The sequence below is a fragment of the Callospermophilus lateralis genome, chromosome 1, assembly GCF_048772815.1.
Source record: "Callospermophilus lateralis isolate mCalLat2 chromosome 1, mCalLat2.hap1, whole genome shotgun sequence".
Lineage (NCBI taxonomy): Eukaryota > Metazoa > Chordata > Mammalia > Rodentia > Sciuridae > Callospermophilus > Callospermophilus lateralis.
Genome location: NC_135305.1, coordinates 145,786,157 through 145,802,803, shown reverse-complemented (window position 1 = coordinate 145,802,803; position 16,647 = coordinate 145,786,157). Strand labels below are relative to the sequence as shown.

The window sequence follows — 16,647 nt, the reverse complement described above, 5'->3', positions numbered from 1 at the left end:
GCCAATGTTTTCTTTCCTCTGTTGTTGTCCCAGGGCTAGGGGACAGAGAGCGCCTGCTCTGTGTGAGGGCCTACTCTGTGTGTCAGGCACCATACCTAGAACTTCTGCAGAGGTTCCCATTTAACCCTCAGCACAACCCAGGAGATCGGGGTCACCCTTATTTTGCAGATGAGGTCAGCCATGTCTGAGGAAAAGAGGGTGCAGGGGAGACACAGCCACCGTGATAAGGTCTGTCCCCCCACTCCCTCCATCAGCCCCTGTGTCCAAGCTCAGGCTCCAAGCTGGAGGGAGAACCGTCTAGAATGACTCCTCTCTGTTTGTTGATTCTGTCTCCAATTTGGCTTCTGAAAGCCCGCAGGAGTCCAGTTCTTGCGGGTTGGAGTCATTTCCCCTCTTTTACAAAACTAGGCCATATTGGGAACTTCCTGCTATTCAGGGCCACAGGCTGAGCGGCCAGAGCCAAGGACCCCAGGAGGCCGGTTGGGAAGAAAGAGAGGGAGAGTGGACTTTGGCCCTCCTGAACACAAACAGTCCTCTTGTTCTGCCTCAGCAGAAGCTGACAGAGCAGTTCAAGGTCAAAAGCTAAACTTCAGCGGGGCCAGCCGGCCAAGCACCGCGAGTCAGGCTGAGTCTCAGGCCAGTCCGACCCTGGCCTGATGGACTCAGAGCCGCGCATGCGCACAGCCGGTGTTCACTCGGGTGGGACTCCAAACCCAGCAACACCACTCCTTGGCTGTGTGACTCCAGGTGAGTCACTTCCTCCTCCTGCGCCTGGGTTTCCTCATCTGTAAAATGGGACTAAGTAGCAACAGCTTCCATCTCAGGAGACTGTTGGGAAGCTCAGGTGACACGGTGCACGTGAAACCCTCAGCGCTGGGCTGGTGCCTGGCAGGTGCTTCACGAAGGTCACTAAATCACTTCTGCCCTGGGCACCAAAGTCTCATCTGAGGTACGGATGACTGAAACTTGAAGGAAGCCCACGGAGCATCTTGCCTGGGGTTAAAGGCAGGTAGGTGGCAGAGCTGAGGCCGAAGACTTGAAGCCAGACCCCACTGCGCTAACCTCTAGGCCACCCAGGACACTGTCATCCAGGGGCTCTGCCAGGCCCTTTGTATTCCCAGCCAAGGGATGGGACACCTGGCAGGCTTCCCAGAGAAAGCCCCACCACTTTCCGGCTTTTTGACCTCGAGCAAAGGCCCTTCCCCTCCATGCCTCAAAACCACGTGAAAAATGTGAAAATTGATCATCCTGCATCTTTGCGTCTTGATTACTGAGGATATTAGGGCTTGGCAGGCCTGAGTCACACGGGTGGCACATGCCTGTAACTCCAGGGACTCAGGAGGCTGAGGCAGGAGGATTGTGAGTTTGAGGCCAGCCTCAGCAGGTAAGGAAGACTCTGTCTCAAAATAAAATAATAAATAAATCAAAAGGACTGGGGCTCAGTGGTGACGTGCCCCTGGGTTCAATCCCCAGCACCAGACAAAGGAAAGGGCTTGGTGGCGCCGGGTGCCTTCCGAGCCTTCAGGAGACTGCGATCGAGGATGGCGAGCCTCACCCTTCCTTCTCGCAGGCGGCACGATGCGCGTGGTGGTGATTGGTGCCGGGGTCATCGGACTCTCCACCGCCCTCTGCATCCACCAGCGCTACCACTCGGACCTGCAGCCGCTGGACATGAAGGTCTACGCGGACCGCTTCACCCCGCACACCACCACCGACGTGGCAGCCGGGCTCATCCAGCCCTACGTCTCCCCGCCTGACGACCCCCGGGAAATGTGAGTGAGGATCCCAGAGGGTGGTCTGGGGGACCACAGGGGTGAGTCTGCACTCCCTGTCAGGGTGCCCATCACGGAGAATAAGTACCCTTGGAAGCTCTGATCCGGCATGACATAAAGAAAATACCTATGAACTGGGCAAACCCACGTATTCTGAGGCAAAGACAGAGGATAGTTGAATCAAGGAGTTTGAGACCAGCCTGGGAAACATAATGAGACCCTCTCTCATGTGCTCAAAAAAAGAAAGAAAGAAAGAAAGTGCCAGGTGCTGTAGCGCTTGCCTGTAATCCCAGCATCTTGGGAGGCTGAGAGAGGAGGATTGCAAGTTGGAGGCCAGCCTTAGCAACTTAGTGAGGCCATGTCTCAAAATGAAAACTAAAAAGATCTGGGGATGTGGCACAGTGGTAAAGTGCTCCTGGGTTCAATCTCAAGTTTAAAAAAAGAAGGAAAAGAAAAGGAAAGGAAATACTCAAGGATATTCCCTCTTCTCTAAACCACATACTGTGTGCTAGGAGGCTTTTGTCTCCATTCATTCCTGAGGTAGGGTCAGTGTCACTACCATATGCATTGACGAATCCAGAAAATTTCTGAGCAGGTGGATCAATGCAAAGGTCATAACTGGGCACTGTGGCACACGGTGGTAATCCCAGTAACTCGGGAGGCTGAGGCAGGAGGATCACAGGTACGAGGCCAGCCTCGGCAACTTACTGAGGCCCTAAGCAACTTAGCAGGACCCTATCTCAAAATAAAAAGGAGATGTGGTTCAGTAGTACAGTGCTCTGGGTTCAATCTCTAACACAGAAGAAGAAGGAGAAGGAGGAGTTGCAAAGGTCATTATATCTCTTTAGAAAGTACCATCCATGGGCTGGGGATGTGGCTCAGTTGGTAGAGTGCTTGCTTCACATGCACAAGGCCCTGGGTTCAATCCCCAGCACCAGAAAACAAAACAAAACAAACAAACAAAACACCACCACCTGCCCCAACAAGTGGACAACCCCTCCCCCTGCAGTGAATAATGTCTCAAACAAACCAATAAAATATTCTCTTGTGGATTCCAAAACCAGAGTTCCTGGTCAGTGGGCAGCAATTCAAGAGATCCTTCCCTCTCAGGGCTTTGCCAACCACTGACATGGCCCTTCCAAGGGCTTCTAAGGTCACTGCCAAGGTGACCTCCAGTGTTACCATTCTCATGGGCCAGTGTTGTGCAGAGTCTCCAGCCAACACACAGTCACATGGCCCCAGTACACGCAAGTGAATCTAGAAGCTGTAGTTGATTTTTAAACTTTATTTCTTATTCCAATTTGTTCTATACGACAGCAGAATGCATGACATTTCATATTGTACATATAGAGGACAATTTTTCACATCTCCGCTTATATACAAAGTATATTCACACCATTTGTGTCTTCAGACATGTACCTAGGGTAATGATGTCCATCTCATTCCACCATCTTTTTTACCCCCATGCCCCCTCCCACCCCTCTGCCCTATCTGGAGTTCGTCTATTCCTCCCATGCTCCCCCTCCCAACCCCACTATGAATCAGCCTCCTTATATCAGAGAAGATGTTCGGCATTTGTTTTTTGGGGGATTGGCTAACTCCATTTAGCATGATAGTCTCCAGCTTCATCCATTTACCTGCAAATGCCAAAATTTCATTCTTCTTTAAGACTGAGTAATATTCCGTGGTGCATAAAGCCACACTTTCTTTGTCCATTCATCCACTGAAGGGCATCTAAGTTGGCTCCACAGTTTAGCTATTGTGAATTTTGCTGCTATAAACATGGATATGGCTGTGTCCCTGTAGTATGCTGTTTTTAAGTCCTTTGGGTAGAGTAGAAGCTGTAATTGAGCTGTGTGCCCAGGGTGAGGAGAGAAGGCACGTGGGGATAGCAAGCTGATGTCTTCACAATGGGGGGGGGTCTCGGGGCCAGTCTGTATCATCGTCCCCCGAAACCAGGTCAGAGCCTCCTTCATGGGAACTCATCAGCTCTGTGAGCCCCAGGCAGAGATGCCCATCCCCTTCCTGCCTCTTCTCTGTCCCTTACTGGAGTGGAGGCTCAGCCTGTCTTCCCAGCGGCTCTGGAGGCTGAGGCAGGAGGATTGCAAGTTCAAAGCCAGGCTCTAACTTGGCGAGTCCCTGAGCAACTTAGTGAGACCCTGTCTTAAAATAAAACAGAAAGGGCTGGGATGTGGCTCAGTGGTGAAGCGCCCCTGGGTTTAATCCCTGGTACTAAAAAAAGAGAGGGAGACTCCATCCCATTAGTGGGGGAGATATCGGAAGAAGCGTAGACATTGGAGCAGCGCAGGCTTGTACCTAGTAGGTGTCTGGATTTTGGATGCCTCTCCACCACCTCATCATACCCCCGCTGACCTCTGAGAGTTATCGCCCAGCTCAGGACATCAGGTGACACTCCTCTGGGTGACCCTTGCAGGGACTGGAACCAGCAGACCTTTGACTACCTCCTGAGCCAAATCCATTCTCCCACTGCTGACCAAATGGGCCTGGCCTTAATCTCGGGCTACAACCTCTTCCGTGAAGCTGTTCCGGTGAGTGAGGAGTCCTAACTACAGATTCCAGGAGGCTGAGTCAAGGCAGCAGTCTTGGGTTCAAGCTGCGTCCACTTTATTTTAATTCATAATCAAAAAAATAATTTTTGGGGGGTGGGGGGAGAGCAATGGAGTCTGGCTCTGCTGCCCAGGCTGGCCTCAAATTCCTGGGCTCAAGTGATTTTCCTGCCTCAGCCTCCCAGGTAGCACGAACCTCAGGCATGTGCCACTGTGCCTGTCTCTAAAAATGCTTTTTAAAAAGCACAAACAGAATCTAACAGGCTCCAAGGGCACATGCCTATCATTCCAGCTACTCAGGAGGCTGAGGCAGGAGGACTGGTGGAGCCTGGGAGTTTGGGGCCAGCCTGGCACAGACAGGATGTAAGAAAGGAAGGAGGGAGGGAGGAGATACATATGTGTGTGGACGTGTGTGTGTATTATATATATAATATATAATTTATATATGTACATGTAAAACTTTTGTTCCACATTTTGTTATTAAATTGGCAGATACCCAAATCTCTGATGAACACGTGGATCTAGCTTTTGATTGGTACGGGCAAAATTTACATGTTCCAAAGTCATGATGTCATGTGTCCCCTGAAGTCTGGGGTCTCTACGATGTGATAGCAAAATCGGCGCCAGGCCCTGTCCTAACTCTTTGACAACCAGTGGCTCCTTTAATTTTTATAATAATGGGGAGTCAGCTGCGGACAAGAGGCTCAGAGAAATGGAGTGGTTCACCCGGAGCCACAGAACTTTTGAGAGAGAGTGCTAGGGTTTGAACCCAGGGGGTCTGTGACCGCGGGATGCCCACAGAGGGACAGCAAAGCCGTTCGGGATGGGCTCGGGCTGTTTGGAGAGGGTGAGGTGGCTCAGGCCCAGCCCTGGGAGCTAGCTCCCTCGTTACTCATTCTCCAAGTCTGTGCTACAGATCATTCGCCTCCTTATCTCTGGTGCTAGGATAATTGGCCTTGCGCTCTCTCTTTCCTGTCATGGGGCCAAGAGAAATGATTGTCCCAAACAAGAAAACGGAGTCTCCAGTCATTCGAGAGATAAGGTGGCAAATCTGGGGTTTCCACCCGGGAGGCCTGGTCCCATGTGCCCTCTGCCTTCTACTCTCACCCTCTGTGACTGTCTCTGGTGCCCCTGTTTCTCCCCCATTTATGACCTCTCCTCTGTCACTCACCTCCAGCCTCACCCTTACCCTGAGTGGAGTGGTTAAGAACCTGACTGTGGGCTCTGGATAACGGCTTGGTGGGTAGAGCGCTTGCCCCAAATGCACAAGGCCCTGGGTTCAGTCCCCAGCACCACACACACCAAAAACAAAACAATATCAACAACAACAACAAAGAGAACAATTTCCGGGTGCGGTGGCACACACCTGTCATCCCAGAGGCCCAGGAGGCTGAGGCAGGAGGACGGCGCATTCAAAGCCGGCCTCAGCAACTTAGTGAGGCCCTGAGCAACTCAGCGAGACTCTGTCTCTAAATCAACTACAAAAAAAAAAAAATAATAATAAGGCTGGGGGTGTGGCTCCGTGGTCAAGTGCCCTGAGTTCCATCCCTGGTACCCGCAGCCCCAAAAGCAAGAACCTGAACTCCAGAGTCAGATTGTGTGGGCTGAGGTCTCAGCTTCACCACTTACTACCTGTGTGAGCCTGGGCGAGCTCTGAGCCTCCATCCGTCCCTCTGTGGGATAGGAAGAGCATCCAGCTTTTCCCCGGCTGCGACTAAAGGACCCAACCAGAATAATGGCAGAGCAGGAAAGTTGACTTGGGGGCACTTACGGGTTCAGAGGTCCCGGTAGACAGCAGGCTGCATTCCTCTGGGCTCGAGGTGTGGCAGGACATCATGGCCGAGGGAGCAACACAGGTGACGGTCAGGAAGCAGAGAGAGACGGATTCCACTCTCCAGGTACAATATGTATTCCCCATAGCCACGTCCCCAGTGAGTCACCGCCCCCAGCCACGCCCCACCTGCCACCGGCCACCACTGACTCCATCAGGGATGACTCACTGGTTAGGTCAAGGCTGGGACCCCATCATTTCTCCTCCAAACCTTTGACGTCATCTCACACCTGAGCTTTGAGGACTCCACATCTGGACCGTGACCCCACCTCCGGGGCTGGCTGTAAAGATGAACTGGATCTCTCCGCGGGAAACTCGTGGGACCGAGCCTCGCACACAGGACTGCCTAAGGCTTCGTTATTTCTTTCTTACCGACTGTCACCAATCCTTGTCCCTCTTCTCTCCTGCTCTTAAGGACCCTGTCTGGAAAGACATAGTTCTGGGATTTCGGAAGCTGACCCCCAGAGAGCTGGACATGTTCCCTGATTATGGGTAAGGGTACCCCCTGGTCTCCTTCACAGAGGCCTCCAATCCCACCGCCTCCGGATCCTCCCCTCTCCCCACCCTGTGCCTGAATCCCCTCTACCAATGGCGCATCCCATCTCCATTTTTATATTCCAACGTCAGGGATGGCCTTTTCTGATAGAAAATAACTCTTTTCATTGAGCTCGAAAATCGCTCCCTCCCCCAGCCCCATGAGTGTCACCCCGTGATTCTTGGGGACCCACGGAACAATACTGACCCCACCTCCACTGGTCAGCCTTCCAGTCTAACTGGGGTTCTGACTTGCTGTTTCCTTTGGCCGGCGGCGGGGACTCCAGCTATGGCTGGTTCAACACCAGCCTGATCCTGGATGGCAGGACCTACCTCAAGTGGCTGACGGAAAGGTAAGGTCAGACCTCAGGCCGGCGGGCGCCTGCCAGGGACCCTGCTGGGGGACAGCAGTGTCATGGGGTTCCTGGAGGTAGAGACCGATTCCCCAGCTGAAGAAAACCCTTAGGCCAGGTGTGGGCGCTGTCCTTGGTTCTGATCACCACTGTCCTGGAGACCGTGGCTCTGCACCTGGCTGGGCACTGGAAACACCCGGGCGGCTTGTTAAAGCATTTATTTATTAACTACTTCATGGAAAGTTCTAGTACATTCCCCTACGTTTCTCAGGCATATTGACACCATTTTTCTTTTCTTTTTTTAATACAGTGAATTCGAGCCCAGGGACACTTTACCACTGAGCTACATTTTCAGTTCCTTCTTTCTTCCTTTTTAAAATTTCAAGACAGGGTCTCCATGAGGGTCTCACTAAATTGCTGAGGCTAGCCTTGAACTTGTGATCCTCCTGCCTCAGCCTCTCCAGGCAGGGTTGACATGTGTGTGCCACCATGCGATGCCGCAGTCTCTGGCTGGGCACAAATCACGAGTCTCCACACAGCTTGTAGATTCAAACAGCAATTCTTTATTCCCGAACTCACACCGGCCGTCTACAAACACGCTCTGGGGGAATCCACGTTCTCTGCCCAAATCCACTTCTCATGGGCTTCTGTCTCCCAAAATATACTGTCTGACCCTAAGCACTCAAGAGGAACTCAGCAGCAGGATACGCCCTATTCTAAAGGGGGAACACCCTAATCTCCTATTATGCTAAACCGCCCTATTCTAAAGGGGGAACACCCTAAACACGGATCCTGCCCTGGTCCTTGAGCAAGGTCACCTTTCAGAAGTCCTTCCACTAGACAGCATGGGAGTAAGCTGGCAAGGAATTTGTCATACCTACTTGGCTGATGGCTCCCAGCAATGCATGACTATGTTTACAACCTAAGACGCCTTCCCTCTCTCTCTCCCTGTCTCCCCTCTCACAGCTTTGGTCGGTGTCTCTAGAATGTTAACTAATATGGGTAATAATGGAATAATGGATCTCCCTGTTTCTTTCCTGACGTTAATAGCAATCTCATGGTGTTCCAAACTAGCAAACACTCGCTTGAGGAATACATCCACATTTATATTCACATATATTCATATTAAGAAAGATTTCATGTATTCCCTATAGTTTACTATTTTACTGAGTTTTTTTTTTTTTTAATTCTGGAACGAATGGTGACTTGTACCAAATAATTGGGGGAGATTCCTAAAAATATACATTTCAGGGGCTGGGGATGTGGCTCAAGCGGTAGCGCGCTCGCCTGGCATGCGCGCGGCCCGGGTTCGATCCTCAGCACCACATACAAACAAAGATGTGGTGTCTGCTGAAAACTAAAAAATAAATATTAAAAATTCTCTCTCTGTCTCTCCTCCCCCATCTCTCACTCTCTCTTTAAAAAAAAATTAAATTACATTACATTTCAGGATCCTACTTTACACTCATTGCATCAGAAACCCTGGAGTGGGGTTCAGAATGTATTTCACGAATTTCCCTGGGCCGGGTGTGGTGGGGCACACCTGTAATCTCGGCGACTCCAGAGGCTGAGGCAAGAAGATTGCAGCAATTTAGTGAGGCCCTCATCCCAGAATAAAAACTAAAAAGGGTTAAGGACGTAGCTCAGTGGTAGAACACCCCTGGGTCCAATCCCAAGTTCCAAAACAGGAAAGATGATTCTAGTTTCCAGCCAGGCTTGGGGACCATTGGCATGGTCACTTCTCCTAACCTGGGGACACTTATGATCCCCATTCAGCCTCTTCCAGAAGAAAATGCTTCCAATTTTTCCTTTTTTTTTTTTTTTAAAGTGATCTGTTGCTACAGTGTAGCTCTATGTCTTTATTTTTTATTTTATTTTTTTGTGGTGCCGAGGATCGTACCTCACCTGTGTGAAGCAGGTCTCTACCACTGAGCCACGACCTCAGCCCCCACTTTTCCTGTCTTGAAGGAAATATGCAGATGAAATCATCCCAGGGTCATCCTTCAGCTTAAGGATGGCTCACGCCCTGTTCTTTGGACAGCTTCACTACACTGCGGGTAGTGACAGATATTTTTCCTCAGGGACATTTCTGTCGTGTTGTGTGTTGCTGGGCCTTGAACCCAGGGCCTCACACATGCTAGGCCACCGCTCTGCCACTGAGCCACATCCCAGACCTCCTCTGGGACATTTCAAGGGAGGGGTGGGTGTCCCCAGCCTCCTCCCTCCTTGTGTCCTGCTTTTGTCAAAGGGGCATTTGGCACTGGCCCGACTCTGCCCCTCGTCCACCCCAAATCTCATCCCCCTGATGTCTCCAAGCCATGGCGGCCGGCAGAGAGCAAGGAGGGAGGAGGCTGAGCCCAGCCCTCACTGCCTGACTCACTGTAGAACCTTCAGGAAGAGCCTCTCCCTCCGCCATCCACCCAGCCAGGGACTTGGGCCGTGTCACAAGACCTGGTTTCCCAGGGGACGATTCCTGGCCCCCTCGTCCAGCACGGTGCTGGTGATCTAATTGGCCCTATTCTCAAAGAGCATCCGGTGGGACTCGTGTCCACAGACGTGTTCCCACCCCGCCCTCTGGGAGGCGGGCAGAGAACTGAATTCTAGCTGTTTCTGACCCGTGTGGTCGTCCCAGGCTGACTGAGAGGGGCGTGCAGTTCTTCCTGCGGAAGGTGGCGTCTTTGGAGGAGGTGAGCCGTGGGGGGAACCGGTGGGTGTGGGAGGGAAGAGGCCTCTGCTTCCTGCGGCTGGGCTGGGGGCCCCTTGACAGACTCCCAGAGTCCCCTGAGGCCCGTCCCCGATGCTAGTCCTTCTCTGAACCCCAGGAGACTCCATTCTGAGATTCAAGGAGGAATCTGCCCGGACATTAGTGGCAGGAATAAAGAACAGTGGAATCCTGGCGGCCAGGAGGTGGAGCCTCAGTGAGCTTCAGGGCTAGAGTGGGATCGGCTGCCCTCCCCTTCCAAGTGCAGGCGCTCGGTCGCTTCCTACGACACTGAGGTTGATGTTTCTGAATAGTCCAGGCCCTCAGCTGGGACCCGGATCAAAGGAACAGCACCACTGGGGATGACGGTGGAAGCAGCCGCCATCACCAGGCAATGACTGAGCACCAAGAGTGCTGGGCGACCCCACTCAGCCCTGGCACTCAACGCCTGGCACGTGAAAGGTGCTTAGTACATGCGGCTATCAGGACTGAGCACTAGTACTCAGTACTTGCGTTCTATAGTGAGGACCTTCCTGCTCTGGGCTGGGCCCTGATGGACCTTTGCGATCCATGGTCAGGGCTGAGCTGGGGTGCTCACTGCACTGTGTGTCCTTGACTGGACAGAGCTGGGGTTTCTAGCATCTTTCTGCAAACACCTTGGCGCCATAGGAGGCCAGATGGGAAGGAGTCAGAAGGAGAAGGGAGACATCGGCTTCCTTCTGCCTTCCTTTAGGGCTCCCAGAGGTCTCCCCACTCCACAGCCCCCGGCGCCCAGCTCCTTTATACCCAGAGCTGCCTGGGATCTCAGCAGCCTGTCCTCTGTGATGGGGGCAGCTGCGATAAAGGGACATTTCTGAGGTCACACTGTGGGTAAATGGCAGAAAGGAGATGCTGGGGCCACTCTTCCCCAGCTGTGGGTGGGAGGAGGGAGGAAGGCAGAGACAGGGTGCCAGGGTCCTCATCACCCCCCCACCCTGTTGGTTGCTGCCAGGTGGCAAGAGGAGGCGTGGATGTGATCATCAACTGCACCGGGGTGTGGGCTGGGGCGCTGCAGCCAGACCCCCTGCTGCAGCCAGGCCGGGGGCAGGTCATTCGGGTGAGTGTGAGAGTGAGACGCCCAGCTTCCGCTGACGGGACGATTGTTGTGCATCTTATTTCATCTCCACAGCTAGTGCAGGAGTGGGGAACGTGCGCCGGAGTGACCCAGACTTGGGGGAACTGGCGTGGTAAAGGAGAAGGGCCATCCTGCCTTCTCCACCCTGAATGCTCTTTCGGGATTTCTCTTTCTTTCCTCCTCCTCCTCCTCCTCCTCCTCCTTTGCCATACTAAGGATTGAACTCAGGGGTGCTCTACCACTGAGCTATACACAAGCCCTTTTTATTTTGAGAGAGAAAATTTTGATAAGTCTCTCAGGGTCTCACTAATTTGCTGAGGCTGGCCTCCAACTTGTGATCCTCGTGCCTCAGCCTCCTAAATTTCTGGGATTATAGGCATGCACCACAGGTGTGCCCAATGGACAATGTCTTCTTCATGGCAAAGCACGTGTGGATATGTTTGTAGGAACAGCTGCTTATGCCTGTATTGTAATAAAAATAGCAAATAGTTATGCAATGCGTACTAAGTGCCAGACATAGATCTAAGCACAGTGCTTAGATTATCCTTACCACCACCGTGGCCATCTTACAGAAGCAGCAGCTGAGGCACAGAGGGCTCAAGTGCAGGCCAGAGTTCACATGTGGTAAATGAGAGGTGGAACTGGGATTAGAACTCGGGCCACCTGGTTGAAGAGCCCGGGGACTGGTCATGGTCTCAAGCTGCCTCTCCCTGTGTGCGGGGCTGCCTGGGTGTAAGTGCAGAGTGTACATTCGTGAGTGTGCGGGTGCATGTTCTCCGGGTGACAAGGCTCTTCCTCGACACACAGGTAAGCACACTTTAGGGAGCAGGGCAGCTGTCAATCAGGGTGGGTCTGCTGCAAGGGACAAGCAGTTGGGTGCAGCCTGGGGCCAGGAGGTTTGTGGAGGGGGCGGGATCAGCCCAGCTACTCTAGTTGGAACTTCTGGTCACAGCCAGAAGCCATTCAAGGAAGCCCTTTGATCCTGCTCCCCTGACAGATGTCTCTGTTCCGAATCACCAGGTGGAAGCCCCGTGGATGAAGCACTTCATTATCACCCATGACCCAGAGAGAGGCATCTACAAGACCCCGTACATCATCCCAGGGTAATGATCGGCCTGCTCTAGGGCGGAGGAGGCGCCTTGCTGAGTGGGGCAGTGCCCTGTGAGTGGGACCTGGCAATCAAACCCCTGGAAGGCAGGGCTCGGCCTCACTCCGTCCGGCTCTTTCCAGGGTTCCTTGGATGACCCTAGTGGCGAGGCAGGGACCAAGGTGCTGGATAGGATGACAGTGGGATTAGGAGGGGTGTAAATGGGCAATACTGAAAACAGGAGGGGTGACTGGGGTCGATTGCAAGGACAGCATCCAGGGTGGAGGGGAGGATGTTAGTGAAGACGTGGCCGCGTGATGGCATGACACTTTTTGGTGGTGGCATGGCGTGACAGCGTTGTCCTGGTGGGAGAGGCAGTGCTGATGGGGGTTGTGTTGCTTGGCGTCGGGATGGTGGAGCGGTGACGATCGTGGGGTGATGGGGGGTGGCGTGGTATTGACGAGGACATCAGTCCTGTGAGTGGCGGTGATCGCGTGCGGGGATGAGTGGGTGCTGATGGAGATGACAACCAGCAATGACGTTGACAAGGGGCAGAAATGACAATTGCAAGGCAGTGCTCGTCGTGTCGGTAATGGTGGGGGCAAAGCATTGAATGGGGTTGATGGTGATGACCGTGGTGATTTGGGTGGTGACGATGGTGGTAGTGACTTAGAAACGAGGGCAGGAGGAGGAAGCTCACGACGCCCCATCTCCCCCCCCCCTCATTTTAATCCAGGAGCCAGACGGTCACTCTGGGCGGCATCTTCCAGCTGGGGAACTGGACGGAGCTGATCGATACCCAGGACCACGACACCATTTGGGAAGGCTGCTGCAGACTGGAGCCCACGCTGAAGGTCAGGTGGGGACAGGCCTCGGTGCCCTAGACCAGGCTCCTGGTTATTAAGACACTCGGAGACGGGAAGAGAGCCAGGCGGGTGGCGCACCCTGGAATCCCAGCGACTCGGGAGGCTGAGGCAGGAGGATCGCCAGTTCAAAGCCAGCCTCGGCAATTTAGCGAGGCCCTAAGCAACTTAGCGAGGCCCTGTCTCAAAAGAAAAAAGAAAAAAAGGGCTGGGGACGTGGCTCAGTGGTAAAGCACCCTGGGCTCAATACCCCGTACCCCCCCCCAAATAAATAGATAAATAATGAGAATAATAATAAGAGGAAGATGGGAAGACAGCACCCCTGGAACAAGGGCAGACAAGTGGACAGATGAGTTCCAGCAAGGGACTGTGGGACGCACCGGGATTTGACGATGTCTAGGGAAGTCCTGGCTTCAGGCCAATGAAGTCCAAATGGCCGTGGCTGAGAATTGTCTCCTCCTGAGGGGACACTGCCCAAGTGACCTCGTCTGTCTGCACAAGGAGCAGACGGGCCTGTTACAGCAAGCTCAGTTGTCCCATTGCCTACTAGTGGTGACAAGGGCTGTGACAGTGACAAAGATGGGGATGGAGGTGGCGGTGGGTGTTGATAGGGACGAAAGTGCAAAGAACGGTGATGAGGATGGTGACGAAGTGGGGACTGTGGGTGATATCAGGGCAGCGCTTGGTGGTGTCGGTGGCACTGAATGGAGACGGAGTGACAGTTGGCACCGGTGGCCGCAGCGATGGTGACGGTGGCGATGATGGCAGTGGTGGTTCGTTAGGTGGCCTAACAATGGCAGCAGGACAGGAAACCAGGCAGAGGTGAGCAGCTGGCACTTTTCCTTCCAGAACGCGAGACTCGTCGGTGTGGGTGCTGGCTTCCGGCCTGCGCGCCCCCGGATCCGGCTAGAGAGGGACCGGCTCCCTGGGGGACCTGCAGACACAGAGGTATAGTGTGCGCTCCTGGCAGGGACAGCAGCCCTGGGGCTCCTAAGAGGACTCTGCTGTTTCCAGGGAAAAGTCCCCCACGGCCTGAGGTCAGGGGCATGGCGGGGACGTCTCTCTGCCTATAATGGGGACACTGAGGCTTAGAATGGTCGAGGGCCTGTACGGGCTTCCTCGATGGCAGCGCCTCGGCTTGCTGGAGTCTGTGGCTGAGCAGAACAGGTGTCAGTCCCTAGAGGCCAGCCGGTGACACGAACAACCCTACAGTCCTCTGGGATCGGGACAGTTTGCCCCATGCTTAAGATGAGGAAATTGGAGCTCTGGGAGGTGCAGCCTCCTGACCCCGTCCCACGGCTGGTGAGGAGCCGGGCTGCGTGTGATTTGAACTTGACTCTAGGGACATCTCCCGATACCCATTTTGTCATTGCCCTGTCCTCTCTCTGGGGTCACTGTCACAGGGAAGGTTTAATGAAACCATGGGGGTTGTCCCAGGCTGAAGGGACGGTCCTGAGCAGGTGGCGGCTGGCTGCCACCAGCAAAGCCACCTCCCTATGAAGTCATGCTTCCTTCCCACCCCAGGCATACGGCGTGTGTCTGTGTCTGAGGGTCGTGTGCGTGTCGAGGGTCACATGTGTAGATACACAGATGGAGGGGTCACGTGTGTGTGCATGGAGGGGTGAAGTGGGTGGAGGTCTCTGTGTGTAAAGGCTTGTGTCTGCGGAGAGGTTGTAAATATACAGAGACGTTGTGTGTCCTGTGTGTGGGGGGGTCAGACATGGAGTTTCATTTCCTGTTGATGATTTCCTTCCTGGGTCCCCAGAGGGGATCAGCACATCACCCCGTACCCCTGCTTTTTCTCATGGTGGGTTGAAGAGCTTGTCTGTCGACGGGGAGGGTTCATCCATCCCGAGCAGGATGGGAGCAGATGGTGACTCAGGGTGCTTCCGACACTTGGATGTGGGGATCTCGCACCTCAGGTCTGGATGGGATTCTGCTTTTCCTGTACAAAGCAGGCCCACCCTCTAAGCAGAAGACAAGTCGGGGTTGACCTGCAGCTCCGCAGCGATCCCCTTCTGCTTTCCCAGGAGCCCAGCATCCCACCAAAGCCTCGGGAGAAGCTCCTACATCGGCTTTGCCAAGGCCTCCTGAGAAAACTCGAGTCTGCCAGGGCACTTGGGTGTCCTTAACTGTGCCACAACCACCCCCGTCACACTTAGTGACCTTCCCTCTCGCCTCTCCCAGGTCATCCACAACTATGGCCACGGAGGCCAAGGGATCACCATTCACTGGGGCTGTGCCCTGGAGGCAGCCAAGCTCTTTGGCAAGATCCTGGAGGAAAGGAAGTTGTCCAGGAGGCCACCCTCCCACCTCTGAGGACCACCTTCCCCCCAAGGACCCCCTGTTCCCCTTGGCCAACTAATCATGGCTCCTGGATTGGCTCTTGCTTACAACCTGCTCGTCCCACCCTGGATTCTTGCAGCAAAGAAGGCCGAGGTGACAGGAAAACACAAGGTCCAGTCCTGGAGGAGAGTCCAGCCTGGACGGGCGCCCCCTCTGGTCACTGAGGCCTCTCTGCTGCCTCTGGGTCTGATGCTGTGAAGGACATTTGAGGCTATTACTCCACAAGTCCCCAGAAGAAAGGACAGCTCAGAAAACTAAAGAGACCAGCTTCATGGAACCCCAGAAAATAGAGGCTAGCTGAGATGAATTCACTTGATTATTAACATTAACATATTAAAGTTTCTGGGAAAAGTCCTCCTGCAAAAACATTTACCTGACTCTGTTTAACCCAGTACCTCCTGAACCCGTCTGGCTATGAAATCCAGAACACTCACGAGTCCTGAGACCACACTTGAAGAAATGATGTAGCAGATGTTGCTGTAGGAGGTTTAGGTAGGACTGGGGTGTGGAGGAGCCAGAGGAGGTGAAGCAGGGAACTGGTAGCGCAGGACTCCACTGGCATCAGCTGTCCACAGAGTAGCCCCATGATCACAGGTAACCACTAAGGGGGCCACTGGGAGGATATCCCACAAGGAACCCCTTTATCGACTAAGCTCACCAAGCACCTTCCTTGTTTGTGTGCAGATTTAGCCTCTGGTTTATCTTGGGTCTAGCACCCTTGAGATGAAAAAGAGGCTGCTGGATGGCTTTTAAAGCCTTAAATGAACCTAGGAGACTAAATTAGTCAGGGTTCCCCAGAGGGACAGAACCCAAAGCATGGATGGACAGACAGATGAACGGATGGATGATGGATATGGATGGATGATGGATGGATGGAGGGATGGATGGATGGATGATGGATGGTAGATGGTAGATATGATGGATGGATAGATGGATAGATGAATGGATTAGATATATGGATGGATGGACAGATGGATGGACGGATGGATGGACGGATGGATGGATGGGTTGGTAGACAAACGAGAGGGGATTTGTTAAGGGAATTGGCTCCTGTGATTCTGGAGGCTGGGCCGTCCCATGACCTGCACACTAGGACTCTCAGATACTCATAGCACATTTCAGTCCAAATCTGAGATCTTCAGCACCAGAGAAAACGGTGGCCAAAGGTCTGAGGCACTGGGGCCTACTGGTGTCGGTCTAGAGTTCAAATGCCTGAAAGCCTGGGGTCCTGATGTCCCATGGCAGAAGAGCTTCCCAGGCCCGAGAGAGACAGAGACCGGAGAGAGGGAGAGACCAAGGAGGGGGGAGGGAGAGAGGGAAACATTTCCTCTGCCTCTTGTTCTATCAGGCGCCACTGTCCTGCATGGTCCTGTCACGCTCAGGGCTGACCTCCCCCACTGAGTCCAACACCTCACACCTTGGTCTCCTCTGGAAACACCCTGCGCTCTAGGTGTTTCTTAATCCAGTCCTGTGGATTCC

At 53.5% G+C, this 16,647-nt stretch overlaps 1 protein-coding gene and 1 non-coding gene across 3 annotated transcripts; both read left to right on the top strand.

Moving 5' to 3' along the window:
- The first annotated feature begins 1,578 nt into the window (after positions 1–1,578).
- Positions 1,579–15,223, top strand: Dao (D-amino acid oxidase). Of its 2 annotated transcripts, none has more exons than XM_077105230.1 (10): positions 1,579–1,772; positions 4,207–4,321; positions 6,586–6,662; positions 6,992–7,057; positions 9,690–9,744; positions 10,750–10,854; positions 11,893–11,975; positions 12,696–12,813; positions 13,672–13,770; positions 15,010–15,223. In XM_077105230.1, the coding sequence occupies exons 1-10, from the start codon at positions 1,579–1,581 to the stop codon at positions 15,139–15,141; spliced, it is 1,044 nt and encodes a 347-aa protein (XP_076961345.1). In that variant the 3' UTR covers positions 15,142–15,223. The 2 variants fall into 2 exon arrangements, with proteins under 2 accessions (XP_076961345.1, XP_076961347.1); XM_077105232.1 differs by having other exon boundaries at positions 9,690–9,751; positions 10,760–10,854.
- Positions 2,637–2,712, top strand: Trnav-cac (transfer RNA valine (anticodon CAC)). Its single transcript has one exon. It is a non-coding gene; the product is annotated as a tRNA-Val (tRNA).
- Positions 15,224–16,647: the final 1,424 nt, after the last annotated feature.

Bases quoted from the DNA above. Each gene is read 5' to 3' on its own strand.
- Dao (XM_077105230.1), top strand. From the start codon at position 1,579: ATGCGCGTGGTGGTGATTGGTGCCGGGGTCATCGGACTCTCCACCGCC. The intron at 6,663-6,991 runs GTAAGGGTACCC...CGGGGACTCCAG, and splicing joins GACATGTTCCCTGATTATGG to CTATGGCTGGTTCAACACCA. The intron at 10,855-11,892 runs GTGAGTGTGAGA...CCGAATCACCAG, and splicing joins GCCGGGGGCAGGTCATTCGG to GTGGAAGCCCCGTGGATGAA.